The 27618-nt window shown below is 41.3% G+C and overlaps 2 protein-coding genes across 2 annotated transcripts in view; both read right to left on the bottom strand.

Annotated features, from left to right (window-relative positions):
• The window catches only part of SLC45A2 (solute carrier family 45 member 2), a 36040-nt gene extending 34741 nt beyond the window's left edge, over positions 1-1299 (bottom strand). Inside the window, exon 1 of the mRNA XM_053592489.1 lies at positions 163-1299. Coding sequence (XP_053448464.1) covers positions 163-880 — 718 coding nt within the window. The 5' untranslated portion in view covers positions 881-1299. The remainder of the gene's footprint in view (positions 1-162) is intronic.
• Positions 1300-5034: 3735 nt separating this feature from the next.
• AMACR (alpha-methylacyl-CoA racemase) lies at positions 5035-17067 on the bottom strand. Its single transcript, XM_053592474.1, has 5 exons — positions 16588-17067; positions 14501-14644; positions 13059-13216; positions 8836-9016; positions 5035-5783 (listed from the first exon to the last, which is right to left on the bottom strand). The coding sequence occupies exons 1-5, from the start codon at positions 16832-16834 to the stop codon at positions 5374-5376; spliced, it is 1140 nt and encodes a 379-aa protein (XP_053448449.1). The 5' UTR covers positions 16835-17067; the 3' UTR covers positions 5035-5373.
• Positions 17068-27618: the final 10551 nt, after the last annotated feature.

Here is a 27618-nt window from a genome sequence, read left to right as displayed (position 1 = left end):
GCTCCCTAACCACAGAATATGGGTCATTTAAAGGAGGAAGTTCTCTGTAACTGAGTAAGATCATCAATTCTTACCAATTTCCACTAAGTGTCAAAGAAATTCGCTTCTTGTACAGTAGGACACGTAGAATCCCTGCCTGCTCATCTTGTGAGGTCCACTTACCTGATGTAACAGTGTCCCCGTTGAGGTACAGAGCCAAACCCAAAAGCATTATGATGCCCAGAGTGAGGATGTAGGGTCTCCGGCGGCCCCACCTGGACCGGCAGTGGTCGCTGGCTGATCCAACCACGGGCTGCAGCAGGAACCCCAGGATGGGGCTGAGGAGCCACACCATGCTGTACAGACTCTTGGGCAGACCCACACTGAGCAGGACTGGGGTCACGTAAGCAGCCTCCACCGCATAGCAGAACTCCCGGCCGAACATGGCCATGCTGTGCATGATCAGTCTGCCCCGGGGCATCTCAGGCGGCTGCATGGAGCCACAGGGGCCAACCTCAGCTAAAGATTTATAGGTGTGGAAGCCAGCCTGCCCGCTGTCACCACCCATGGCCACCGGGTGAGGAACCTTCCTTCCTTCAGGCCCACAGCCTCCTGCGTGTTCTCGGCTTTGTGCTTCAAACTGGATTGGACATGAAGCCTGGCTGAGCAGCCAGCAGAGATGGTCAGGCTGGAGGAGGGGCTCAAATTCTTTCATGCCTCTAAGATCACAAGTTATGATGAGAGGAGAGGGGGTGCTGGAAAGCATGACAGAGATTAGCTGGTGTGAGCCCTCGGGCTCCTTCGAGAGTTTAAATGATTTTTCAAAGGGACCTTCCTTTGCACCATTCTTTCTCACTCTCTCTCTCTCACACACATACAAATTACACATGATCTCGCACATGGCTTGGAGATAATAAAGCTTTATTATACGGGGATTAAGTCAAAATATTAATGAATTGATATTGTTTTCTAAACTCTTCATAGACACAGATATTCTATCTTTTCTTAACTCCAGAGTTTTCTACACACACAGCTCAGGAGTCCTAAAATCACTAGCTGTCTCACAGTACCCTGATGTTTCCCTCATTGTTTATAATAAGTTTTATAATTAAATAGTTCTGCGTTTATTCCATAGCCTACGTCAGTCTGTGATCTCCTTAAGAGATCAGGTTGGTTTTGCTCATTTGGTATCCCCAGCACCCAGTAGGGTAAGAATGACACCTGACACCTAGTAAGTTTTCAATAAATATTTGCTAACAGGATTATTGAATGAGTAAAATACATGTGACGATTTGTGGTGCCACTCAGCTGCTTGTTTGCTCTATTTCCTCTCAAGCACTTTATCTTAGGAGACTACATTTCCCAGGTTCTTCTGGCTTCTCAGTAGATTTTAATGGAAGGCATTGGTAGGAAGATGGGGGAGGTGGCAGAAGGAAAGAAGCCAGGGTGTTCCCTGGCTCTCTTCCACCTTCCTGAGGTCTCCGGCACTGGCTACATCTCCAAGGTGTGTCCAGCTTCCCCCTGGTGACCTGGCTTCTGGGTCCAGGTAATACCAACTTTCCCATCATCCCTGCAGTCCTAGGAGCGACGACTCTGGCTTCCTGTTTTTGCTCACATGACTCCTTATCCCCAGGGTTTTCTGCTCTTTCACCACTAATGTAATTCTCTATATAAAATTTCCTCTGTTTTAAAGACCTTCAGTGGGTCATACATTTCTCTCTGGACCCTGATTTCAAATGAAAAGTCTGAGTTGTAGAGGAAACATGATCTTATAGTAAGGGCCCTAAAAATGGTATAAGAACAAGACCTGGGGTCAGAATTTTAAAGTTTACGTTCTAGTTCTTCCTCTTTCAAGGTGTATATCCCTGGGCAAATCTCTTCAACTGGTGTTTCTCAAACCATGTGCCAAGGCACCCCAGACATTGCAGTGAACTCACAGGTGTCTCTCGGGATATTTAGATATGTAAAAATACCCTTGTGATTGAAGAACAATTGAGATGCTGTATGTCATGAACCTTACTGGCTGCCTACCCAACATCCATTCTCCACTCCCTCCATCTTGATGGAACCTTGATTAGATTCAGGAATCCACCCCCTCCTTCACATGCCCATGGGAATGTGGGCTTTGGGAAGCTGAGCCCAGGGCAGCCCCAGGAGCAGGCTGTCACTACCTAAGGAAGATCTCTACCCAAGATTGGTATACAATGACTTGTAACTTAGTCCAAAGAGACATGAGACAAGGTTTGCTGAGGGCTCCTGAGATCTCTTTTTCTGAATGCTGCTGTGTTTGGGTATAAGATACCAAACTTGCTATCAGCCTGAGGCTAAAGCAAACACAAGGAGAACAGGAAGTTGCCAGCCGGGAGAATTGCAGGAAAACTGGGCCACTCTTTTAAAATTCACCATCTCCCTGGACTTCAGGTTGACAGTCAAAGTGTGTCCTTCTTGTTTTGGACATTGCTACTTGCAGTTGAAGCCATCCCAATTTGATGTAGCAGAAAGGATTTTACAAATTATGAAGTGCAATGTAATTGTTGCTGAAGCCTGAAATGTGCTCAGAGGGAAAATGTGGACATGAAGACAAGAGGCCCAGATGTAACCAATTGCCCTGTTCTGTGTCCCTTGTTTTATCACCAGTTTGTGGCATCTCATCACTTCCTACATCACAGTATCAAGTGTGTAAATAAATGTTGATCAGAATACATCTTCAAGAATGTAATTCCTCTTCCACTAGAATTTGCCATCTTCAATTGCCCACTTCTTATCAACCCTCCTGAAAGCTTCCTATTTTCTCCTTACCTGCTCCCTTTCCTGTGTCTAAATCTACAGTTTGTTAAAAGACAAGTGGAAAAAAAGGAAGGCATAGTCTTTTCTACACAGGCTGTTTTAGAATCTTCAGAAGGAGCTCAGCACCTGTAGTTTAAGCAGTTAAGGTGCCAGCCACATACACCAGAGCTGGCTGGTTCAAATCCAGCCTGGGCCTGCCAAACAATGACAACTACAACCAAAAAACAGCTGGGCATTGTGGCAAGCGCCTGTATTCCCAGCTACTTGGGAGGCTGAGGCAAAAGAATCACTTAAGTCCAGAAGTTGGAGGTTCCTGTGACACCACGGCACTCTACCCAGGGCAACAGCTTGAGGCTCTGCCTCAACAAAAAATAAAAAGAGAATCTTCAGAAGGTTAAGTATGGGTTACTAACAAAAGCTACTAACCTTGCTCATATATGTTTGGTCTTTTAGAAGTTCATAACCTACAAAAAGAAAAAAGTTTCATTTAAACATTTTGTGTAAAGTCAATTACAGAAATCAATGTTCTAAGCTAACGCATCTGTTTATTCATAGATTTTTGCCAACTTGCTTTTATCCTTTCCCTCCTCAATCCATTCAACAGATATCTGAGAACTTATTATAAAAGACTTGGTTCGTATCCATTAGGACAGTGCTCAGAGTGCAGGCACTGAACTGGAAGCATTATAATCATTTGGAAGTTTGACAGAAATGCAAATTAACAGCTCCTGCCCCAGACATAACTGCATTAGAATCTCTGGGGATGGGGCCTAAGAATCTGTTTTAGCAGTATCTCGAGATGATTCTTTTGTGTGTCACTACTCGAGGAACTGGCCCAGTGAAGAGTTTTATATACTACAGTAAAATCAATTACTACCCTTGGAGATATGAATAAAGCACAATGGGAAGAAGCTAACAATTACTGAACACCCAGATGTTCAGGCATCTCAATGATCAGAGTGATATTTGAACCCGGGGCCCTTGTGACTCACCATTCATGATCACTTACATAAAACCACCCTTGAGCTGAGGAGCAAAGGAAATTTCGCAGAGAAGGCTGTGTTGAAGCCAAGTCTGAGTTTCCTAGATCAACAAGCTGGAGCAAAAGGGATATTGTTAGTCCTGGAAAATGATGCAGTGTCTGGAAACAAGAGACCCCATCATATTTTGAAAATTCAGGTAGGCCAGTATTACCTGTTGTGGAACAGGGGGTAGGGATGGGACTAGGCTGCTAGGGGGAATTCTTACTATAATAAAGGGTTGGCATGCTATGTCAATGAGCTTATGTCTTACTCTGTAGGGGAAAAGACCACCACTGAAGAATTTTGCAGGCAGAACAGTATGGTGTCACAAAGATTACCAGCAGAGTAACATGGTGTGGAAAAAGGCAAGGCAGTGATACTAGAGGTAAGTACAGGTAGGCCAACGGAGCAGAAGCCCAGGGGAGAGGCAAGAGAGGCCCGAGTAGAACCAGCAATGGGGCAGAGGAATGGCGCTGAGAGTTGCTAAGGTGGATCTCACTATTGAGATCTACTTGTTTAATAATTAAGGACTAAGTTTTCACTACAGACCCTGGCACTAGTCTAGGAACTGGGGATTTAACAATAAAAAAAATGCTTCAAATCCTTACCAAAAAGCTTCCTCTCTAAGTGTGTGGTGGTGGGCTGGGAGTAAAGGGCTGGGGCTAATAAAACATAATGTCAAGAGTAATATGTGGCATGAAGAAAAATAAGACAGGGTGAGGGTATGCTGAGTACCAAGGGAGCTGCTATTTAGATGGGGTCAGGAAAGGACTTCCCACAGGGAGACCAATTTGGGCAGCAGCCTAAAGGGAGTGAGGGTGAGCTGAGGGCCCACATGGGAGCGAGACTCAAGGGGAATGGGAGCAGGAGACTTGTGAGAGGAGGAAGAGCCTGCCAGGACCTTCAAATGGAAACAGATCTGCCAGGATAGAGGCACGGGGCATGGCGCTGAGTGGGTGGTGCTGACAGACAGCTCCACAGACCAGTCAGGCACCCAGTGGGGCCAGGCAGGTGGAGGGGTGGGCGTTATCTGAAGGAAACCCCGAGAACATCTGCAAATATTCCAGTTCAAAGACACAAACTGAATGACCTCCTGGTAAAATTAAAATGGTCAGACTTCTCTAAGGACATTCATTTTGGTAAATAGTAGAGCCCCAAATATTTCAATGACTGACAAAGTGATATTTAAATGGTATTTAAAGGGCTTTCTTGAAAGCTTTACACAAACTTAAAAGCACAAGTATACTTTAGGGGAAAAGAGTTTTATTTAATAAAAACATATATTAATTTGCTGAAAAATAAGTATATAAGTATCATAATATCAACAAATATATTCTACCAAATAATTGGAAGGCAGAGAAACTGTCACAATTTAGTAGAAGTATATAAAGCACTCCAAAATCAAAATGATGCTAAGCATTTTCAACATTCAGTCATTACTGAGTAGTCAATGTCTTGCTGCGTCTTGATTAGGATGCTCAGACCACAGTGATTCTGCTCTTCCATGCTCCCCTGTACCCATTTCACCTGCTGTTCTTTATTGTCAATGCAGCATTCCGATTCACTTGAGCTGTGGGCCTCGAAGTCAGAGATTAGCTTTTAGTTTATTACTTTCAATGATTTTATCTGACTTAAGCTGATCAATCTCTTCCTGGCTGAATCCAGATTCTTTAAGTATCTCCTCACTGTGTTCTCCTATTAAAGGATCCCTTTTCAAAGAAGGGATGGCAGGAGTGTTGGACAGCAGAGGTGCAGGGCGGGGACTCACACCCTGCTCCTCATCAGTGATAAATGAGCCCTGTTCCTTGTTATGATCATGATGGGCAGCCTCTTCAAAAGTCAGAACCGGAGTCACACACGCATCTGTGCCATCAAAGATTTGACACCACTCTGCTTTTGTCTTCTTTGCAAATACATCTGCAAACAACTTCTTCATTTCTGGCCAATGAGTTGTGCTCATCTGATGGGGAAGTTCATCTGACTTGAGTCCAAGTCCTGAGGGAAAAATACAATCTCTTAAATTACTATGCTTTCAGTAGAATGATTATAATCAATAAAAATGAATGTTGAGCCACCATACTGTCCTGAATAAGGAATCCAATAAGGGTTTCTCAAGTGAGTTAAGAAAAGCCACTCCGGCAGCGCCTGTGGCTCAAGGAGTAGGGCACCGGTCCCATATGCCGGAGGTGGCGGGTTCAAACCCAGCCCTGGCCAAAAACCACAAAAAAAAAAAAAAAAAAAGAAAAGAAAAGAAAAGCCACTCCAAGTCAGTTTGAAGTTGGATCCAAGCCTGGAGAGGCCAGAAGAAGTAGGTGCAGCAGGACTCAGAGCAAACTTGCCACTGCAAACTTGCATTTCATCAGGGGAAACTTGCCAAAGCAAACTTGCCAAAGCAAACTTGCATCTCATCAAAAGCAGTCTATTTTTAATGGTCTAGCTGACAGAAATTGATTCTTCCCTCTGAGTAGGTTTCCAAAAAGGAATTGCCTCAGGATATTACCTGTCCTACTGAATTAATCTCGTATTTTATACCATACACCCAAAACTTACAAAAAAGAAAATTCAAATAATGTTAAACTTGACTGTTTTCAAGAAAAAAGCCTAAAGACAGGTGATTAAATTCAGGGCTGCAATTTTATATGTAATATTCGTTTCTTTTTATTTTGGTAGAAGAGCTAGAACGATTGGATGCCGTGGCCTCTGTCATTAAGTCCTAGTTACTTGGGAGGATGGCTTAAGCCCAGGAGTTTGAGGTCAGCCTCAAACAATATAGCAATATAGCAGGACCCCAACTCTAAAACAATTAAAAAAAAAGTAAATTAATAATAAATGGAAATTTAAAGGATAAATAAATAAATAAAAGAACTTGAAAGAGGCTCTATATTAGGAACAAAGGACTTGTAGCCAAAGATTCACACAAACTGTTCCAGTAGCAGATATGACAGGAAGCTGTCAGCAGCCACTGAACTGTGGGGCATGCAGACTTTCCTTTCAGGCACTAGGGCCCATCAACATCACAGTGCAGAAGAAACAGAAGCAGCCATCTGGGGATTTACCAGGAAGGATGGCATTTCTAGTTCAAGGTTCCATCTGTGCTTCCTTTACTGACCATGTGAGCCCACCCCAGCAGAGACACCGGATACCACTGCTCATTAAATTATGCCCAAAGGGCCATTGTACAAGCATTTAGTGTAAATGTCACTTTTCTTCCCTCATATAAGATGGTTTTTAAATGCAGGTAGTTAAGTGTCAAATGATAATGAAAGGACCTTTTCCTTATGCATAAATGTTCAAACTGAAAAAACAGTAACAAATAAAAAATTCACTAAAGGGAATATCTCAACAGCAGGAAAAGAATCACAGAGCTCAACTGAGATTATCAAGTCTGAGGAAGTAAAATAAAAAAGAATAAAGAAAAATGAACACAGTCTCAGAGATTTGTGAGACACCATCAAAATATGTATTAAGGAAGTCTCAAAAAGACAGAGAAGACAGAAAGAACTCTTGAAGAAATAACGCCTGACAATTCCCAAATTTAGTGAAAAACATTAATGTACATATTCAAAAAGCTCAAGGAACTCAAGTAATATAAACTCAAAGATCCACGCCTAAAATTAATAAACAAGCTCAGTAAGATTGCAGGACACAAGATTAGTATAGAAAAACCAATCCATTTCTATACATTAGCAATGAACAATCTTAAAATGTTTCCATTGACAACAACACCAAAAAGGATACTATTCTTCAAAATTAATTCAGCCAAAAAAGTGTTATGCACTGCAAACTACAAGGTATCAATGAAAAAAATTTGACCAGGCATGGTGGCTCACAGCCGTAATCACAGCACTTTGGGAGGCCAAGGTAGGAGGACCACTAAAGGCCGAGAGTTTGAGACTAGTCTGAGAAAAACAGTGAGACCTCATCACTACACACATGCCCATAGACCCAGCTATTCAGGAAACTGAGGTGGGAAGATCACTTGAGCCCAAGAGTTGGAGATTGAAGCCTGGGATACAGAGCAAAGCCTTGTCTGTAAAAATTAATTAATGGACAGTAACCCATGATCATGGACTAGAGCAGCGATTCTCAACCTGTGGGTCACGACCCACAGGAACTGTATTAAAGGGCCACAGAATTAGGAAGGTTAAGAACCACTAGACTAGAGGTTTTATATATTTGTTTGTTTGTTTATGTATTTTACAGAGGAGTCTTACTATGTTGCCCAGGCTAGTCTCTAACTTCCGAGCTCAAACAATCCTCCTGGGAAGGTTTACTTTTCTTAAAGTTACTTTCCCCAGATTGTTGTACAGATTTAACATAGCTCCTATCAAAATGCCAGCAGCCTTTTCTTTCAAAGCTGGAAAGTTGATCCTAAAATTTATATGGATGGAAGGGATCCTGAAGAACCAAAATCATCTTTAAAAAGAACAAAGTATCTGGGGGCAGTGCCTGTGGCTCACAGGAGTAGGGCGCCGGGCCCCATATGCCTGAGGTAGCGGGTTCAAACCCAGCCCCAGCCAAAAAACTGCAAAAAAAAAAGTATCCAACACTACAAGGTTTGAAAAGTAATAAAATGACTGACTCTCACCCAAAAAGGATTATTATTTTTCAAAACCTTCAGCTGTTGTATAGATTAGTAAAACTTCCTGTCAATTTCAAAGATGGGCAAAATGCCCTATAATACACTGATGGCTAAAATCAGGCTAATTAGAAACTGGATATGTAATAAAAGGTATCATGGGTTTAGGCCGGGCACATTGGCTCATGCCTGTAATCCCAGCACTTTGGACAAGGTGGGTTAATAGCCTAAGCTCAGAAGTTCAAGACCAGCCTGAGCTAGAGCAAGACCCCCATCTCTAAAAATAGCCGGTGCTGTGGCAGACGCCTGGAGTCCCAGTTACTCAGGAGGCTGAGGCAAGAGAATCGCTTGAGCCCAAAAGTTAGAGGTTGCTGTGAGCTATGATACCACAGCACTCTACTGGGATGACAAAGTGAGACTATCTAAAAAAGACAGAGGCTAATGAACATCCACAGCAACGTTACTTACCTTTGAGCAGCAGCTTATAGAACTGGGGCTCAAGTGCTCCAACAGCCATAAACTCCCCATCTGCAGTCTTGTAAGCTGCATAGAAAGGTGCTCCCCCATCCAACAGGTTTTGTCCTCGAGGTTCTGACCACAAGTTTTGACTTTTCCACAGAAAAGAACTTAGATATGCTACTCCTTCCACCTTTGAAAAAGCAAAATACAATACGAATCAACATAACTCAAGTGTAAAAGCATGATTAATTCCTATTTGGGACTTTTAAAAAGTTGTGTAAAAATACTTGTCTTGTAAAATATGGAGAGTATATCTAATTATACAACTTCTTTGATATCTGCCTGGATGGAGTTAAAACACATTTTTCTTAGTAAAGTATCTCAAGAATGGTAAAAAAAAATATCTGATGTACTAAATATTAATATGAAACCAATGTATAAACAATTACATGCCCACATGAATGATGAAATACAATCATCTGTATTTCAGGAGGCAAGGCACTTTGGTGGGATCTCACCTAATGTGCACAACGTGAGGGCGTTCAGCATGCCCCCTGGGTGAAGGGTTATAACCTGAACCTTATAATTGAAAACAATGTAACATAAAAATTTGTACCCTCATATTAATTTGAAATAAAAAAATAATAAATTAACTGGGCTTGGTGGTGTGAGCCTGTAGTCCCAGTTATTTGGAAGGCTGAAGCAGGAGGATCACTTATAGCCAGCCATTTGAGGTTGCAGTAAGCTATGATCATGCCACTGTACTCCAGCCTCGAAGACAGAGAAAGACCCTATCTCTGAAAAAAAAGTAGGTGGTGGAAAGGGTCAGAAGCACTGTCCCCCACACACATCTGACCCTAAAGCTCAGCTTCCAATCACTTCCCTCTACTCCTGCCTGTGGGCACTGTCCCGGGAGTCCAGAAGGAATGAACTGAGAGTAAACATGGGGTCTTAGGAGTGTTGAGGAGAATTTAAGGCTAAACATTTCTTTAGTAATAATGTGAGTAATTTATTAAACACATGCAATTGATTATTTATAGTCAATATAAATAAAAGGTGATTGCTGCTTTCCTCAGAACATATCTAATCAGAATTACATTAATGATTAGGAGATAGTAAGATATTGGTATATATAAAAATGTAAACCTTCTTCAGGTTCATCTTGGCTAATAGCTCAAGGCCAAATGGGATCAGAAATTGTATTAATTACTTCTTTATTGCTAGAAACCCTTATGTACACTTGTGGAAGCTGAACGGGGAGAAGCAGATGCTTTCTTCTTTAGAACAGCAGTTTTCACAATTCCTTGGCAGCAGCAGAATCCTTGACCCTGGCCTGTGTGTGAAGAGCTGGAATCTGTCTTTTCATAGTGCTATTTCCTTGGAAACTGCAGCCAAGGCAACTGTGCAATGGGTGGCCCACCTTGCTGTATTTATCCCTGATCTGGGGGGCACATCTGGCCTCAGAGTGCTGAAGTCTGGCCTGTGGGATGTTTCCCTACGTGATGAAGAGGTTTCAAATGCTGGTAGACAATTGAGGCTGCAGTTTCTCTGTGTCAAGGAACTCTCACCTGCAGTTGAGGGGGCAAAAGAAACCATGTGGCTGGGTAGCTACTGCCTAGCCTCATGATGAAATGGGAATTATTCCTGCTGTCTTTTGTCCTGCACCTTCCTATGACACTAAGTAAACATAAGACTAGAAAAGAATCTGGTTCTGTCCTGACTGGGCCAAACCAGACCTATAACTCTGTTAGTGCACCTGTATTTCAACCATCTCACCAGGATATCCACCATGTAAAAGAGATTGAAGGCATATTTTATTAGCATAAATTTATTTTATGTTATGTTTACATATTGAATATTTATATATTATGCTACCAGACCAATGAAGCTGTTTTGATTAACATAAACACTTGAAGTCAGGGATTATGGGTGATGCTCTCACCACATCAAGTACTCAGTTTATTACTACATTTTGTTTTGGACTCAATGTTAGGAAAATTCTGAGTCATGGAGATTAGTTAGAAATGTCTACAGTGTTTAAGTAGTTTGCTTCAAATTTGAGATTATATTTCATTTACGATGAAGCAGAAAAAAGTTTTGTTTCAAGGTTTACTTACTATGGTATCTAAAAACTACTCACATTCTTTAGCCTGAACAGGAAAGTGCAATAAGCAGTATTCGGAATTCTCTGTTGAAACTATGTCTACCACCTTATAACAACCTAAGGTTTTTTTTCTGTTGCCCTCAAACTTTCTGTTGCCCTAAGGTTTATCTCTACCTCCCCAAAGTGTTGGGATTAAAGGCATAAACCACTGAGCCCAGCCCTCCACCTGCTTTAGAAGGCAGTTGACGTTTCTGAACTTTGAAGTCTTCAGTGCCATAAAACAGTGAGTGTATCTCCTTTGGGCAGGTCTGTTCATCAGAGGAGGGATGCCTGGTGGGGAGCAGCTTAATGCTGGCCGTGATCTGCTGCTCTGTCAGACTGAAACTGCACCAGGATCATGTAGGAGCTGGACACATGGGAAAAACCACACTCGACGGCTACTTAAATACACTTGGGGGGAGGGGGCAAAAGGGCAATGTGAGATGCGCCCTGACAATAGTATCATAAGCACAGACTCAGTACAGGGCTGGATGTGATTCACCCACAAGGAGAAGGTAGCAGAGAGTCAAGGTTTCAGAGATGGGACTGGTAAGTGGACTCTACCAAGGTTACCAATGGATGCAACCCAACTGACACCTCGGCTTTAAACTCTTAAGGTATCCCCCAACATTGACCCTCTAACCATTCCATTTCCTTGGTTTCCAGGACAACACTCCCTTCTGGTTCTCTACTTTGCTCTCCTTAGCCTTTGCCTCTCTGCCCAGGGTGCCTTAAACACAAGTGTTTCTATCCCCTTTCCTAGTGAACCACACAGTCTCACGTGGCTCCCCCATTACTCCCTAATGATTCCACAAACTCTTTCCAGTCCCTAACCTCAAGGATTTCACCCAGATATCTGAAATGCACTTCCAACCAGAAGTAAGCAAAAGTGAATTCCTTTTCTTCTTGTGAAAATAATCACAATGACAACTCATACAGAGTGCATGCCCTGTGCCAAGCACTGTTTGCACACTGGACAACAGAAGAACTCACCCTATTCTCTAACAAGGCTATGGAGTAGATGGCATTATCTCCATTTTACAATAGAAACTGAGAGATAAGTTTAGTACTTTATCCAAGGGCTGATAACTGGCAGAGCTGGGACAGAGGCAGCTGGCCACCAGAGTCTATGCCTGTGACCACTGCTCCACTCTGCCTTGTTCTGCAACAGTCTTCCTGACAATCTTCCTTCCTTCCAACACCCACCATGAGGTCATCAGAAATATGAGAGCCAGCCCTGACTCCTCCCACTTCCCTCCCTGCCATTCCATGATCATTTCCCAGCAATTTTACAGTTCAAATATCCCTTAAATCCAAGCCAATCTTACCCTTAAATAATTTAGTAATTGCTCTGATCTCTTCAGCAATAATCCAGTAACTGGGTTTTCTGACTCCAACCTTGTCTCCCTCGAATCCATTCTCTAGCCCACCTCCAAATGCCTGAGAAAATGCAAACATGTAGTGGTACTGATTGGACTCTCTTACCCACAAGCTTTGAGAACTTGGGCAAATGACTGTGTTTGTTTCCTCCTCTTTAAAATAATAATGTATTCCAAATGAAGTTGATATTTTGAGGATTAGAAGAAATCACACAGGGAAAGCACTCAGCAGAGCATGAGGTCAGCTCCCAATGTATGACAGTGAACAAAAAGAAGCATTATATCATCAGACCATCCCCTACAAAATGCAGCAGGAAGGGCTAGACAGGAAGGTCAGTGTTACCTCGGCATCCTTAACAATGTTGTCTCTCTACTAAGAAAGACTTCTTGAACTCAGTTTTAAATGAGGATTGTTTGAAAACTACGTTCCAAGCAAAGAAATAATTTTAGGAAAATTACTGAAATACAACACAGGAATCAGGTATGTCACAAAATGCTGTAAGAAATGACTCCATAAACAGATAATCAAAATATGACATTCTGACATATATAAAGGAGATGAGGCTGTCTTACAGAAAAGGCTATCATTGCTAATTTGGAGTCAAACTTTAAATTCATTTATCTCTTGTTCAAAAAAGAAGTTTGAGGCAATGATACATTGTACTTAGGAATAAGTAGCAGGCTTATCATTTCCCTCAATTAATACTTACCATATTTGCATCAATGACCTGACCTTTGCCAGAGCGGGTGCGTTCGAAAAGAGCCATCATAATGCCCAACGCACACATGAGGCCTCCGCCACCAAAGTCAGCAAGGAGATTTGGCAGGACATACAGATTCTCAGTGTTACCAATTTTCGACAGAACACCTATAATATTAAAAATAAATTTAATGTATTTTTCAAATTTAATATTTCTTTTAAGTAAATACACTAAATAATCAATCTCTCTAGTCAATGACATAAATGAAAACTAGTACGCTGACACTTTTCCAAATCTGAATCAATTTAGCGAACACAAATAAGCCTTCCCTCAAGACAGGCTCTTTATTTTGTATGATTTTTCCTCTCTAAAACTTTATTTTGACTGGCATTCTCAAAATCTTATTGCTAAGTTTTTACTCTCCAGGTATTGGCAAAAATCTTATTAACACTTTATTCGGTGGCTTTAAAACAGTATAATGCACTTTCATTCTTATCAGAAAGAGATGCAAGAAAATAACCAAAAACAAGAAAAAGAAGTGATTAAATTTGAAAACAGATGTGAAAAGCCAATTCTAGACCCACGGCTTTCCTCAACCTTTAAATGTGCAGTCAGAATATATTTGACCTCCTTTGGTCAACAATATATAGTTCTTAGAATTCTAGAATCAGGTCATTCTAAAACATGTTCTCACAGGCAAAAATTCTAACAAAGTGATATTAGGATCTCAAAACCATGAACCAAGGGCTTTTTCTAATGTTCACAGAAGTCTGAAATGATGACTCAGACAATTCTTGAGTGAGTTGGGGGATCTGTCAGGATGAAACTATAGTATATTAATGTTTTCAAACCATAGCATAATCATCCCTCCTACTACTACATTTCTTCATTCCCCCAGGGGCTTATCTAATAACTCCATAAATGTAGCAAATAAATGTTACTTTTGGGAATTTATTATCCCCCAAACATGTTAAGATGGGGGAGGTGGGAGGTTGAGAATAATTATTCCAAGACCCACACCAACCCATTTTAAACAACCAGGTCTTTTTACTGATGCTGATAAATACAGTAAACCCTCTGTATGTTGACCCACCCAAGGGATGGAACAAATTGGTCAACATATGGAGGTTGTCAACATAAGGAACTAGGCCTATTGTACTGATTTCTGTGGTGCATGTTTGGTCTACAAAAATTAGGCCAACTTAATGAGGTGGTCAATGTAGGGAGGCGGTCAAAAATGGAAATTCTACTGTATATAACTCTTTACCGTTAAAAATTCTTGTTAATCATTGATCCTTACTAGAAACAAAAAGGGTAGAAATATTATTTTTTCTGGGTGGCTCAAAGGGATAGGGTGCCAGCCCCATATAACAGGAGGTGGTGGGTTCAAACTCAGGCCTGGCCAAAACTGCAAAAAGAAAAAAGAAATATTATTTTTTCTTTCAACGTACCTGACAAAGCCAAATAGTTGATATCATGACCAGCTAACCTGGAGTATCTTCCTGACTGGCCAAATCCACTCAGCCTGGCATATATAAGCTTTGGATTCTCCCGCTGCAGAATCTCTGGGCCAAGCTGGAGTTTCTCCATGACACCTTAAGAGAAAAGTAACAATTTTAAGAGATGAATTGAGGATGGAATAATCTCTTCTCTGAGGAGAACATAAAATGCACTCTTGCAAATAATACTAATAGCAACATTGGTTATGGCTGATAGCATGCCTCTAGCAGCTAAGGACCAAAAGGGAAAAATCACCATTTCTGAAATGTGGAGCTTCTGTGCCCAATTATTTCTTCTGGCACTAGGTATACCAAGCCCACTAGATCCCCATATCCCCATAACATCCCTCTAGTCAGCTGCTTTTTCCCCTATATCTGCATCAATGCCTACCATCTCCCACCTTGCCCTGTGCTAATATATGCCTATATGCATCTTCCTATCAGCTCAGGGGCTCTTCCAGGCCCCTAATGTATCTAGTATCCGTACCCTAATATCTAGTATCCAGGCCCCTAATGTACCTAGTATCAGTACCCTACCAAAAAGGCTCAGTATATACCCATAGAAAAGTTAGCTACAGTAGCACCTGAGAGTGTTTAAGCTATTAAAACATTTATTACAAAACACACAGGTATTACAAACCTAAACCTAAAGTCTCCTGCCATTAAAAGTAATCAAGATTACATAATAAACTGTCTTTATCTTGTTAGGGTTATAATAAATAATAAGAACTCTACCTACATTAACACCAGGTAAAACCCCTCACCTGGAGGCTATGTCTATACTCACAGCTTTACCTTACTTGGACAAATTGTTTAACAATGTTGAGCCTCCCTCTTCTTCAAATAGGGAAACTACGAAATCATGACATGATCCTGATTATTAAATTATAATTGTTACAGTTTTCAAATACAGCTGTGGAGGTTAGATGAGTTACACAGTTCAATAAGCCAGGTGTCCCATAGTGGATATTCAATTCATTCACCATTTACTGGCTTCCTGCTATACACCAAGACTTGTACAAAATTACTCTGGCAACTGTCTGAGACATGACTGGAGTGATGTTAGACCAAAACACCAGTTTTTTAAAACTTTCACATACAGTATATTGAGGTTTTCTAACTATAGAGCAATCATCCCAACTACCACTGCCAACGCAGATGCAGCAGTATGGAAAGAAAGAACCCCAAGTCTGGTAAGAAGGAAGAATGACTGGATGCATGATCACTAAAATCAGGTAGGGTGAAAGGAAGATTAGAGTCCAGGATGAAGTACAGGTTGCAGCTTCAAGCAACTAGGTGCATACTGACTGAGTTCACTGAGATAAATTATACAAAGGAGATGCCATTGTAGGAGGGATGAGGAAAAGGTCAGTTTAGGATTTCTGAAGTCGCCTAGAGGGAGGCCAGGTGACAATATGCAGGACCTGTGCATGCCAGCAGTCTGCAGCTATTAAAGAGTGGGCGGATTTGGGCACCCAAATAGCTACCTATAAAAGGTGAAAACAATGGAAATGGATAAAGTGGCTCCAGAGAGCAGAGTACAGTGAGCTGATGCTGAAACTTGGGAACATCAGCATTTAAGGCAGGCAGTGTCAGCCCGGGTCCACAGATGGTTTGAGAAGGTACACAACCCCAAAACAATTGCTAAATGACAATGTACCTAGACACAGTCTTCCGAGGAGACAATCTATGGTTTTCAATACATTCTCATAGGGCTCAAAACCCTCAAATAATTAAGAAAGACAAATATAGAAGGGTTATCATTTAACAGAAAAATAGAGGGACTTAGAAGGAGTCAGAGTGGCAAAAGAGCAGTATCTGTTTCTCAAAACCCATTATCTCAAGGCACGAATGAACACCAACAATATCAAATGAGGAGGTTTCAGAAACGGTAGGGCGGACAACAGTTCGTGTGGCAACAGGGCAAAAGTGTGGCGGGCGCAGCCTCCATCAAACGGCCAGGACCTTCCCTTCCGATACTGTTTCCCTAGTGATAGATCCAACCCCACGCAAATAGAGCCCCGCGGGCCGGTGCTCACCGCGGCGGAAGGGCTCCAGCACCACGTCCGCCCGGGCACACAGGCGCCGCAGTACGGCCGCTCCCCGCGGCTGCTTCAGGTCCAGCACCAGCGAGCGCTTGCCCCGGGACAAGTGGCTCACGTCGCCGCTCCCGCCGGGCCGGTCCACACGCACCACCTGCGCCCCGAAGTCAGCCAGGACCATACCGCAGAACGGACCCGGGGCCAGGCCCGCCAGCTCCACGACCCGGATGCCCCTCAACGCCATAGTGACTTCCAGCTGCACCTGCACGACAAGACCTAGCGGTCTCTCGTCCCCCACACCACCTGCCGGAGCCCTATCCTGACCCGGCCCCCCACCTACTCCCGGGGGCGCCCCGCGCCCAATAGCACGCCTTCCTCGCGCGCCTGCGCGTGCCCGCGGAGTCTGCGCACTGGTGCGCTTCGCTGCGCAGCCGGGACAGGTCGCCCGCTGCGAGTCCTCCAGGCTTAGTCAACCTTTCTTCTGACCGTCAAGTCCCAGGTTGCAGGGGTTGACCTTGGAACCTTTGACCTATTACCGCCCCCTCAGAACGCTTTGATTTTCACCAAGGCAATCCCCAGTCCTAGAGCCCTTTGAGCCCTGTCCGACCCTAGAGAAATGAAAGTACATAAATGCGTAAGGACACTGCAAAGAGATTTCCTTCCCTGTGGCGCGGTCTCTTTCCCTGCCCCTAGTTTTTAGCTAGCTACTCCATCCCTCCTGCGTATCTTTCTATTGAGTTAGACTTTGTGGGTTACACGTCTTTAAAAAAAAAAAAAAAAGTTCTAGCTATGCTAAGTGAGACGTCAAAGACCAAAAATTAAAGATTATTTCGAAACGGGGGAAGAAAGGAAAACAGGATCCAGGCTCTTTATGGGCGACCACGGCCTTTATTCCGCCTGGTGAGGATGATCTGAGTTCGAGAAAGAAGTCAGCACTCGGGTCAACATGGAGGGGAATTTTAAAGGTTAGGAAGGTGGGGGTCGGGACATTCCCTTTCCTGGGTTGGACAAATGTTGGAAGGATAGGTGTTGGCCCATTTGCCTTTCCCGGGTGGGACATCCGGTGGGGGTAGGGTAGGGGCTTGATTCTTTTAGGCGAGTCCACCCTATCTGGGTGGGGTTTGATCTGTCACTAGGGAAACAGTGTCAGAAGATCGTTGGAGATTGTGGTTAATGCTCATCAGAGCAAATTGAGAAAGCATTAGAGGGGAGGAGGGAGGTTTGATAGAGGGTAAAAAAAAATGGTGGGACCACACCTATAGAGCATATTGCAAGGGGACAAGTCAAATCTATCAAGAATAGAATATAAATGCCTTAACACGATAATTAAGTAAATGAGGTGAAAGCTATGATGAGTAGTTTGATGTAAAATTCTATAAAAAATCAATACATTGTACCCCACAAATGCATAAATGTATTCATGATCTATGTGTATATGACTTAATAAAAGCAAAAAAAGGAGAAAACATTAGAAATCTTTTGACTTGTCACTTACCATCTCTATGAATTTCCAATTTTCAACTTTAGTGCACAATCTTTTTTAAAAGTACAAAAAAAAATCACAGTCAGAATACTTTTATAAGTCACTTTCTCTTTTCTTTGTATAATGTATGTGTAGGTGGCCTAGCATAACTTCTGGAATCTCTAAGAATTTGAATGGAGGCAGAAGTAGGTGCCAGGGAAATCTCTGCACTAATCCTTAGTATTAGTTTATGTATTTTGAGGCAGATGAACAAAGCAGAACTTGGCACAATTGTAATCAAGATTTTTCAGGCAAGACGTGATGAACTAGAGTTATTTCACATCTCTGTGGCTTTCCCTACGAGGAATTACCTTCCAGTAGAGGCAGGTACTTTTTCTTATCCTCCATCTCTGCTGTCCTTCTTGCTCTCTATCTCATGTTCCTACCTTTGTTCAAGCATAAGGTTTCTTACTCCCACCTCTTTCGTTTTTATTTTGAGAAACTTAAAAACAGAAAATTATAAAGAATGAGAATGCAGATATCCAGATTGACACATTAATATTTCATCTAGATAGTACAGACATAGCTTGAGCTAACACCCAAGATCAGATTCACATGAATCAGAGATCTTACCTAGCATCAATCTTTACTAATATTCTCAAAGATAAGGGTCATGAAAAGGTTGAGACAAGACAGACAGAGATCTGGGAAATCTCACATGACTCTTCAGATTGTTCTTGCATGGGACATATACTCTTTCTTGCAGACTGAATTTTGTCTCTTCAAAATCCAGTATTGAAATGAAAATGGAGCCGGGTATGGTGGCTTAAGCCTGTAATCCTAGTATACCAAGAGGCTGAGGTGAGTGGATTGTTTGAGCTCATGAGTTTGAGACCAGCCTGAGCAAGAGCAAGATCCCATCTCTACTACAAATAGAAAAACTAGCATTGTGGAGCACCTTTAGTCCCAGAACTTGGGAGGTTGAGGCAAGAGGATTGCTTGGGGCTTAGAGTTTGAGGTTGCTGTGAGCTATGACACCACCGCACTCTACCCAGAGTGACAAAGTGAGACACTGTCTCAAAAATGAAAGAAAGAAAGGGTGGCGCCTGTGGCTGAAAGGAGTAAGTCGCCAGCCCCATATGCCAGAGATGGTGGGTTCAAACCCAGCCCCGGCCAAAAAACTGCAAAAATAAAAAGGGAAGGGAAGGGGAGGGTTTTTCTCCTTATATCATAATTATATTAAATTAATATTATGGTTTTAATCCCCTCCTCTTTGTGCGACAAACAAAGGAACTATGAGTAAGAACTGAGGTTAGACAAAGTAAGCACTGACCACCCAGCCTTCTTTGACTACAAATAAAAACCGCAACTGTTCAGGGATCAGGGCAGTTGCTCCTGTTGAGGCTGCCTGCTCCCTTCCTTGAGAGTGTACTTTTACTTTTGCACAAGTCTTTCCTAAGCCTGTCCACTTAACACTCTATCAGTCTGCCGTTATGGCTCAGTTGTACGTGCATCCTGAAAATCTTCTACACTGTCAGCATGAACCTTTATGCCAGTATTACTAGGAGGGAAGTTTATAGCAAGAAACACTTACATCAAAATAGTATGAAGACTTCAAATAGCCTAAAAAAGTACCTCAAGGGCCTAAAAAGGCAAGAACAAACCAAACCCAATGTTAGTAGAAGGAGAAAAATAATAAAGGTCAGAGCAGAACTAAATAAAATAGAGACAATAAAAAAAATACAAAAGGCAGGGGCCTGTAGTCCCAGCTACTTGGGAGGCTAAGGTAAGACAATCACTTAAGCCTAGGAGTTTGAGGTTGCTGTGAGCTAAAATGCCATTGCACTCTACAGAGGGCTACAAAGTGAGACTCTTGTCTCAAAAACAAAAAAAGAAAGAAAGAAAATATCAACAAAATGAAGAGTTCGTTTTTTAAAAGATAAAATTGATAAGCCACTAGCTAGACTAACCAAGAAAAAAAAAAAGATTCAAATAAAATCAAAAACAAAAAATGAGCTATTACAACTGATACCATAAAAAATATAAAGAAGAACTACTATATGCTAACAAACTGGAAAACCTAGGGGGAACGATAAATTCCCAATTCCCAGATAGATAGGTAGCTTGTATATGTCTTCCCAGATTGTACCAGGAAGAAATAGGAAACTTAAAACAGACCAGTAACAAGTGATAAGATTAAATCAGTAACAAGAGATATCCCAACAAAGAGAAGCCTGGGTAAGTGAAAGCCCAGGGAGGTAAAGAGTAGTATGATAGTTACCAGAGGAGGTTGTGGAGGGGGTGTAATGAAGAGAGTCTAGTTAATGTGGATAAGCGCACAGTTAAATAGAAGGCATAAGTTCTAGTGTTCCACAGGATGGTAGAGGGAATATACTGGTGTATTTCAAAATAGCTACAGGAGACTGTAAATGTTCCCAATGCAAAGAAATGATAAATGTTTAAAGTGATAGATCAAAATATCATACGTCCTAACCCTCAATTAGGACTTAGAATGTGACTGTTTTGGAGATAAGGCCGTTAAAGAAATAATTCAGGGACAATGAAGTCAGACAGGTGGACTTTAATCCACTGATTAGTATCTTTATTAGAGGAAGAAATTAAAACAAAGGAAACATATGGTGAACATATGAAGACACAGCAACACCAAATGACGACAGTTGTCCATACAAGCCAAAGAAAGAGGCTTGAGAAACCAGACCCGCCAGTACCTTTATCTTACATGTGTAGCCTCCAGCATTTTGAGAAAGTGCATTTCTATTGCGTAAGCCACCCAGTTGTGGTATTTCATTACGGCAGCCTTACAAACTAATGCACCCTTTGACCCACAATTATAGATAAAGTCTCTAATGAGGGTCTCTGGTCACCTAATAGTCTTCATTTTATATTCCAGAGAGTTGCTTAGCTATGGAACCGTACTTCCTAGATTGCAAATTTATTTGTTATAAGTAATGTTCTGGCCAGGCATATTCTGTTACACACATTTGATAGTAACTTTTTTTCATTATTCTTTTTTCTCCCACAGCTTCCTGCTTTTCTAGAAACAACAGTTAAATTCTTTTCCTCCTAGAAAATATCATTCATCTGTTTACACAGGGTACAATTGATAAGGAAATTCACCCATCTAGGGCATTCCTGTACTAAAAAAACGTGAATACATCATATGTCAGATTCTTTTAACTCGTTTCTTTTTTTTTTTTTTTTTGTAAAGACAGAGTCTCACTTTACCGCCTTCCGTAGAGTGCCGTGATGTCACAGGACTCACAGCAACCTCCAGCTCTTGGGCTTCCGCAATTCTCCTGCCTCAACCTCCCGAGCAGCTGGGACTACAGGTGCCCGCCACAACGCCCGGCTATTTTTTTGTTGCAGTTCAGCCGGGGCTGGGTTTGAACCCGCCACCCTCAGTATATGGGGCCGGCGCCCTACTCACTGAGCCACAGGAGCCACCCTTTTAACTCGTTTCATGGCTGAAGGCTTTTTAACTTTTAACTGCAGTTAGATTTCTTGTTCACCCTTACTCCAACATGGCACTCCCATGATTTTGATGTGTGTCCTATAGTTCATTATATTTATCTACAGCCACAGCTATACTATTTATGTACTATGTTTGTTTTGTCAAAATATAGTATTATTTTGTATTTTTAATTTACATGAATGTTGTTATATAGCACTTATTTTTCACTCGACCTTATTTTAACTTATTTCCCCATTTCTACCACTTTTTCTTAGATCCATGAGGATTCTTAGTATAAATACAAAAAAAAACTCACCAGAAGAATACTAGGAAGCTCACATAATTACTGAGAAAGCCGGAATTTGGGCTATTGGCAGGACACAGAATACTCTGGGCTGCTGAAGTCATGTTCAAGTTCATAGCAAGAACGTTTGATTAGGATAGAGTCTGCACTGAGTTTCCACTTAACCTCTGCCCTGCTGGACCCCTGCCTGCTGTGAAGGATCAGCACCCACCAAAATCTGACTCAGAGGGCCAAGGGACTAACTTGAAGGACCTGCCACTGACAATTCAGATGTGACCTTTGGATTAGAATAATAACTGTGCTGGATTAAAACACATTAATTACATGAACATCAAGACTTAATAATACTCTTTAAAGCCTTCATTAATCCCTGTTAGAGGTTGCTATGTTTTGCCTTGTCAAAATATAGTATTATTTTATGTTTTTAATTTACATAATGTTGTTATATTGCACTTATTTTTCTGAACTACATTTTTCACTCCATCTTATTTTAACTTTTTCCCCATTTCTACTACTTTATCTTAGATCAATCAGATCAACTTGTTCTTCTAAAAATCAAACATTTATCTTGCTTTTCCATGCATGGTATTTCACGATAACCAAACCACTAGTGAAAGAATATCTTTCTCTAAAGTGTTCAAGATTTTGCAACTCCCAGTGAAATAGATTTAAGCTATAATCACAAATGGCTGCTAGAAACATTAGGCAAAAAGCCAACAGGGGAGTGTCTCAGTCCATTGGCTGCTATAACAAATCACCACAGGCTTCAGCAGACATTTATTTCTCACAGTTCTAAAGGCTGGAAAATCCAAAACTGAGGTGCTGGCAGATCTTGTTGTTGACGAGGGTATTCTTTCTTGCTTCTCATTATATTCTATGTCAGGCTGACCCTAAGCCAGCCCGAAATGACCCTCTCATCCTAGCCCCAAACAACCCCCTCATCCTAGAATTCATGCCATTGTGAAACTTGAGTGTGGGCTGGTAAGTTGCTTCTAACCAATAAAATACCACAGAGTGATGGGATGCCACTTCCATGGTTAAGTTCAGCGATTGTGACCTAAGTGTTGACAAAGCAGGACCTGGAGTGGATGACAGAATTCTGGCCATCGTTCATTACTAGTGCTGGCTTAGTGGTGCCTGATTGGGACAAATGAAGGAGGACACTTTCTCTAGCCCTGTCAGAGTTAGAGATGACAAGGAACGCTCTCTTGGGCCAACAGCCGAAAAGCTACCAAGGTACCTCAACCCACAGACCTCAAGGAAACAACATGGACACCATCCCTGAAAACATCCCCCCAGCCAGTTTTCGTGTTTTTTTTTTTTTTTTTAATGCCTCTCTCAGGCAGAAATGTTCTGGATGGGTCCAAGTTTTGATGTTAGGATGCAAGAATTCCTGGATCATCCCAAACTCTTCCTACTTAAAGATGCTCCTTAAGCTGAAGTGCCCATCAATCAATCTGAGCTGGGTTCACAAAAAGCCCATTCCTAATGGTCCTTTTCTTAGAAAACAATTGCTGCTATATATTTGTAGGAGAAAGGGTGATGATTACCTGTAGAATGGTAAGTTGTAGTCAGTTCTCCCTCCATCTCAATCAGACAACTAGGAATAGTAGAACACTGGCTCCCACTCTTAACATAGATAAGAACCACCTACAGGCTTGTTTAAGCCCAAATTGCGGGGTCTTGTTTCCAGAGTTCTCTATTCAATAGACAATTGGTGGGGATCAATAATTTGTACTTTAATGAGCTTATAGATAATGTTTATGCTACTGGTCCAGGAACCATGCTTTGGGAACCACTGGAGGAGAAGACAGTGCTAGCTCGTTTCATTTTTTAAAGCATGAAATATTGGCCATTTGCAGATAAACAAGCCTAAAGGGGCTTTGTGGCAAGACACTTCATTCCTTTTGACTATAGTTTGGATGTTTGTCCCCCTAACCTCATGTTAAAATTTGATCCCCAATCTTGGAGGAGGGGCAAATGGGAGGCGTTTGGGTCATGGGGCAGATCCCTCATGAATGGCTTGGTTCCATCCTTGCAGTAATGAGTGAGTTCACTATTAGATCTCTCAAGAGCTGGTTGTTAGAAACAGCTTGGCATCTGGCCTCCATTTTTCTCACTTCATTCTCTCCATGTGATCTCTGCACTTGCCAGTCCCCCTTTACCTTCCACCATAGCTGGAAGCAGCCCGGGGCACTCACCAGAAGCAGATGCTGGGGCTATGCTCCTTATGTAGCCTGTAGAACTGTGAGCTAAGTAAACTTCTGTTATTTATAAATTACCCAGCCTCAGGTAACCCTTTATGGCAAAAAGAAAACAAAGCACCTGTCTTTTGATGTGTCCATCCCTTAGATAAATGTAGCCCTTTGGATTTTTATCCCAGCAACTTGATTCTGAAGGCCAATTTAACCTGATTTTATCTTGATAAAAACAAAAATATAGTAGACTTTCAAATTTATAAGAAAAAGTCAAATGGCCCAGTAGGAAAATGTGGATAGTCCTCTCACAGAAGAGAAAACAAAAATGGCCAAATTTCTGCAGAGAAATTCCATCTCATTGGTAATTAAAAAGATTACCAAAAATGGCTAAAATTACAAAGGCAGATACTACTTCATGAAGATGTGGGAAAAAGGCACTTTTATGCACTGCTGATGTGTGAAAATTGACACAATCTCCCTAGAAAACAATGTGACGTTGTTGGATAAGGTGGAAGATGTCATGACTGACTGACTAGCAGTCTGACTCTTAGGTAAATAACCTAGAGAAACTCTTGACCCGTTGTGCCAGGAGACACATATGACTATTCAGAGCAGCCCAACTCACAGTGACCAAAGCTGCATTGCCCAATGACAAAGACTTCTTTCTGGCCCTAGGTCTACACACCTTTCTTTGAATGTGAACATGACTTGTGGACATGATGGACGGCACTCCTGTCATTGTTATGTGGCAGAAGGGATTCTGCAGATATAATGAAGGTCCCTAATCAGTTGTCTTTGAGTTAGTCTAAAGGGAAATTGTCCTGGGTAAGCCTGACCTAGTCAAGTGAGCCCTGGAAAGGACAGGGCCCTTCCCTATCAGAGATATTATTTAAAGCATGAGAGTACGAGGGCCTACAGAGAAGGCCGTGTGGCAGGGATCAGACAGTGGTCTCCAGGAGCCAAAAGCAGTCCCTGGCTGTTGGCCCGCAAAAAAACAGGACCCTCGGTTCTACAGCCACAAGGAACTGAACTCTGTCAACAACCTGAATGATCCTACAAGGGAGCACATAATCTGCCGGGAAGAAAGCAGCCATGATTTCAGTCTTGTGAGGCCTGAGAAGAGAAACCAGCTCAGATGCCTGGACTTCTGACCTATAAAACGGGGAGATAATATATAGGTATTGTAGAGTTCTACATTCATTTGAGTGTCCTCTTAATATGTCAGGCCAACCAGAGCGCGAGATACAAAAATATATAAAAAGTTAATGTCAAACAGCAAAAGTGCTTTCTAAAACAAAAAAGTTAAAAAAAAAAAAGAGAGAGAGAGAGTCCTCTTAATATGTTAGCTTAGAAACAGAGGTCATTGGTTCCAGAGGTTCAAACCCAGAGTAGCTGCCAGTTCATTGATAGATATTCTGTTACAGGGGAAGTATTCGTCAGAGAAAAATACTGAATCACGTGGCCCAAAAGAATGTCTGGTTATAAACTTTATCAAAGAACCCTTGGTTCTTTCTAGCCTCGTTTATGTCACCCTATTTTTAAAAAGCCCATTTCTGAGCTGCCTGACCTCTGAGCTGCGGAAGTCGTGGTCTCATAAAACTCAGATTTCATAGCCTTCTGCCTCTTCCAATAGTCTCCTTCCCCAATCAGAATACTCCTTCTGAAACAAATCTCTCCTTACCCAAGTCCCAGTTGTTTTTTTATTTGACATTATTAAAAGCTTTTAAAATGTCTATACTTTTTGACCTAATAATTCCACTTCTAGAAATTTAATTAAGGAAAATAATTATATGCACACAGTTGTTATTTTCTTTTGAAAAGAATGGTCATGACACATTATTTGTAATAGGGAAAAAAAAACTTGAAACAGCAAAAATGCTTTCTAAAACAAAAAAGTTAAATAAACTATGCAGCCATTAAAATTATGTTTACAAATAGCCCTTAATAGCATTTGAGTGTCCTCTTAATATGTCAGGCCAACCAGAGCGCGAGATACAAAAATATATAAAAAGTTAATGTCAAACTAACTTTGGTTTAATTGACTAATGTTAAATGGTTTGTTTTATTGCTATGCTTAAGACTAAAAGTCATAAATATATGAGGAGAAAGACTGAAATAAACACTTCAAAACGCTAATATTATTTAACATTTGATGGGATGATTAATTTAGCATAATTTCTATGCTAAATACTTTAATGTATTCTAAGTTTTCCATAGTGACTATTTTTATATAATCAGAAAAGAACAAAATTTTTAAAAAATATAATACTCTAAACATAGCATAACAAGAAATTGCCTCTGGCCATCAAAGACCCCTTTTCCACAAGCTTTTTTTCTTTCTTTTTTTTTTTTTTTTTTCCAGTTTTTAGCCAGGGATGGGTTTGAACCCACCACCTCCAGCATATGGGGCCGGCACCCTACCCCTTTGAGCCATAGGCGCTGCCCATTCACAAGCTTTTTTTAATGCTCTCAACTGGATGTTATCTCTCCCCCTATGAATCCCTTCTATGGCTGTTAAAACAATCATCTTTACATTATATCATCCACATACCTAGTCTATGTCCACGTCCCTTTTATCTATTGTCCCCGTTAGGTTGAAATCTCAGGGAAAGTAAGAACTGTACTTTAAATGCCATAGTAGCACTTGAAATAGCATAGTATCTTACATTAAAGTAGATGTTTATCGATTCCAGCCACATCCTTTGGAGTTTTTATTTGTATATTCCATCCTTTGAATTGTTATTTTTTGCTTCAGCTTTTATTCATGATATGCTCAATAAAATTCCTTCTATATAATTTATTCATTGTCAAAGCTCAAGTATAGATATTTGACTAGAAATATCTACTTCTTTACCTGGAAAAATTCACCCATGCTGATCATGACATGAAATACTTCTACATATTTTTTGCATTTGACAGCAATCAGAAACCCACATGCTTCATTTGCAGGTTGCTTTCAGGGGTCCTCAAACTGCGTCCCGTGGGCCATATGAGGCGGTGTGATTGTATTTGTTCCCGTTTTGTTTTTTTACATCAAAATAAGATATGTGCAGTGTGCATAGGGATTTGTTCATAGTTGTGGTTTTTTTTAAACTATAGTCCGGCCCTCCAACAGTCTGAGGGACAGTGAATTGGCCCCCTGTTTAAAAAGTTTGAGGACTCCTGAATCTAAAAGTTCTTTCATTGATTAAATTTCCTATGACACTCACACCTACTTGTCTTCTTTTTAGCACCTCACTTTTAGGGACAATTGTGAAATCAGCCAGCCTTCCAGGTATAATTCTGATAAAATTGTGAAAGCATTGAAAATCATCTTGTCCCTCTCTCATCTCCCTATGAATCCCTTTTTCTCACATCTGGAACTTATTTGCAAGCCCAAGCTGCTTCCCCTTGCCTACAATCCAATCCTTGGGCATCTCGAAGGTGAAAATGAGAATTTAAGCGTGAACATACAAAGACTTCAGGTGTGTGATGAAAACTCCTTTCCCTCAAAGATATTCAGATTTTATTAGGGGATCCTCTAAACATCAATGTCTTATAAGATTGAAATTATCAATGGAAAAACCGAAAAGTAAAGTTTTGTGGAGACAGA

This window comes from Nycticebus coucang, chromosome 1, assembly GCF_027406575.1.
Source record: "Nycticebus coucang isolate mNycCou1 chromosome 1, mNycCou1.pri, whole genome shotgun sequence".
Lineage (NCBI taxonomy): Eukaryota > Metazoa > Chordata > Mammalia > Primates > Lorisidae > Nycticebus > Nycticebus coucang.
Note: the sequence above shows the minus strand (reverse complement) of the source record. Positions and strands in the feature narration are given on the sequence as shown.

Excerpts from the sequence above, each read along its gene's own strand:
- AMACR (XM_053592474.1), bottom strand. The coding sequence starts at position 16,834 with ATGGCGTTGAGGGGCATCCGGGTCGTGGAGCTGGCGGGCCTGGCCCCG. Across the intron at positions 9,017-13,058 it reads AGGTCATTGATGCAAATATG|GTGGAAGGAGTAGCATATCT; the intron begins GTAAGTATTAAT and ends GCTTTTTCAAAG. Across the intron at positions 5,784-8,835 it reads CTATAAGCTGCTGCTCAAAG|GACTTGGACTCAAGTCAGAT; the intron begins GTAAGTAACGTT and ends TTTTTCCCTCAG.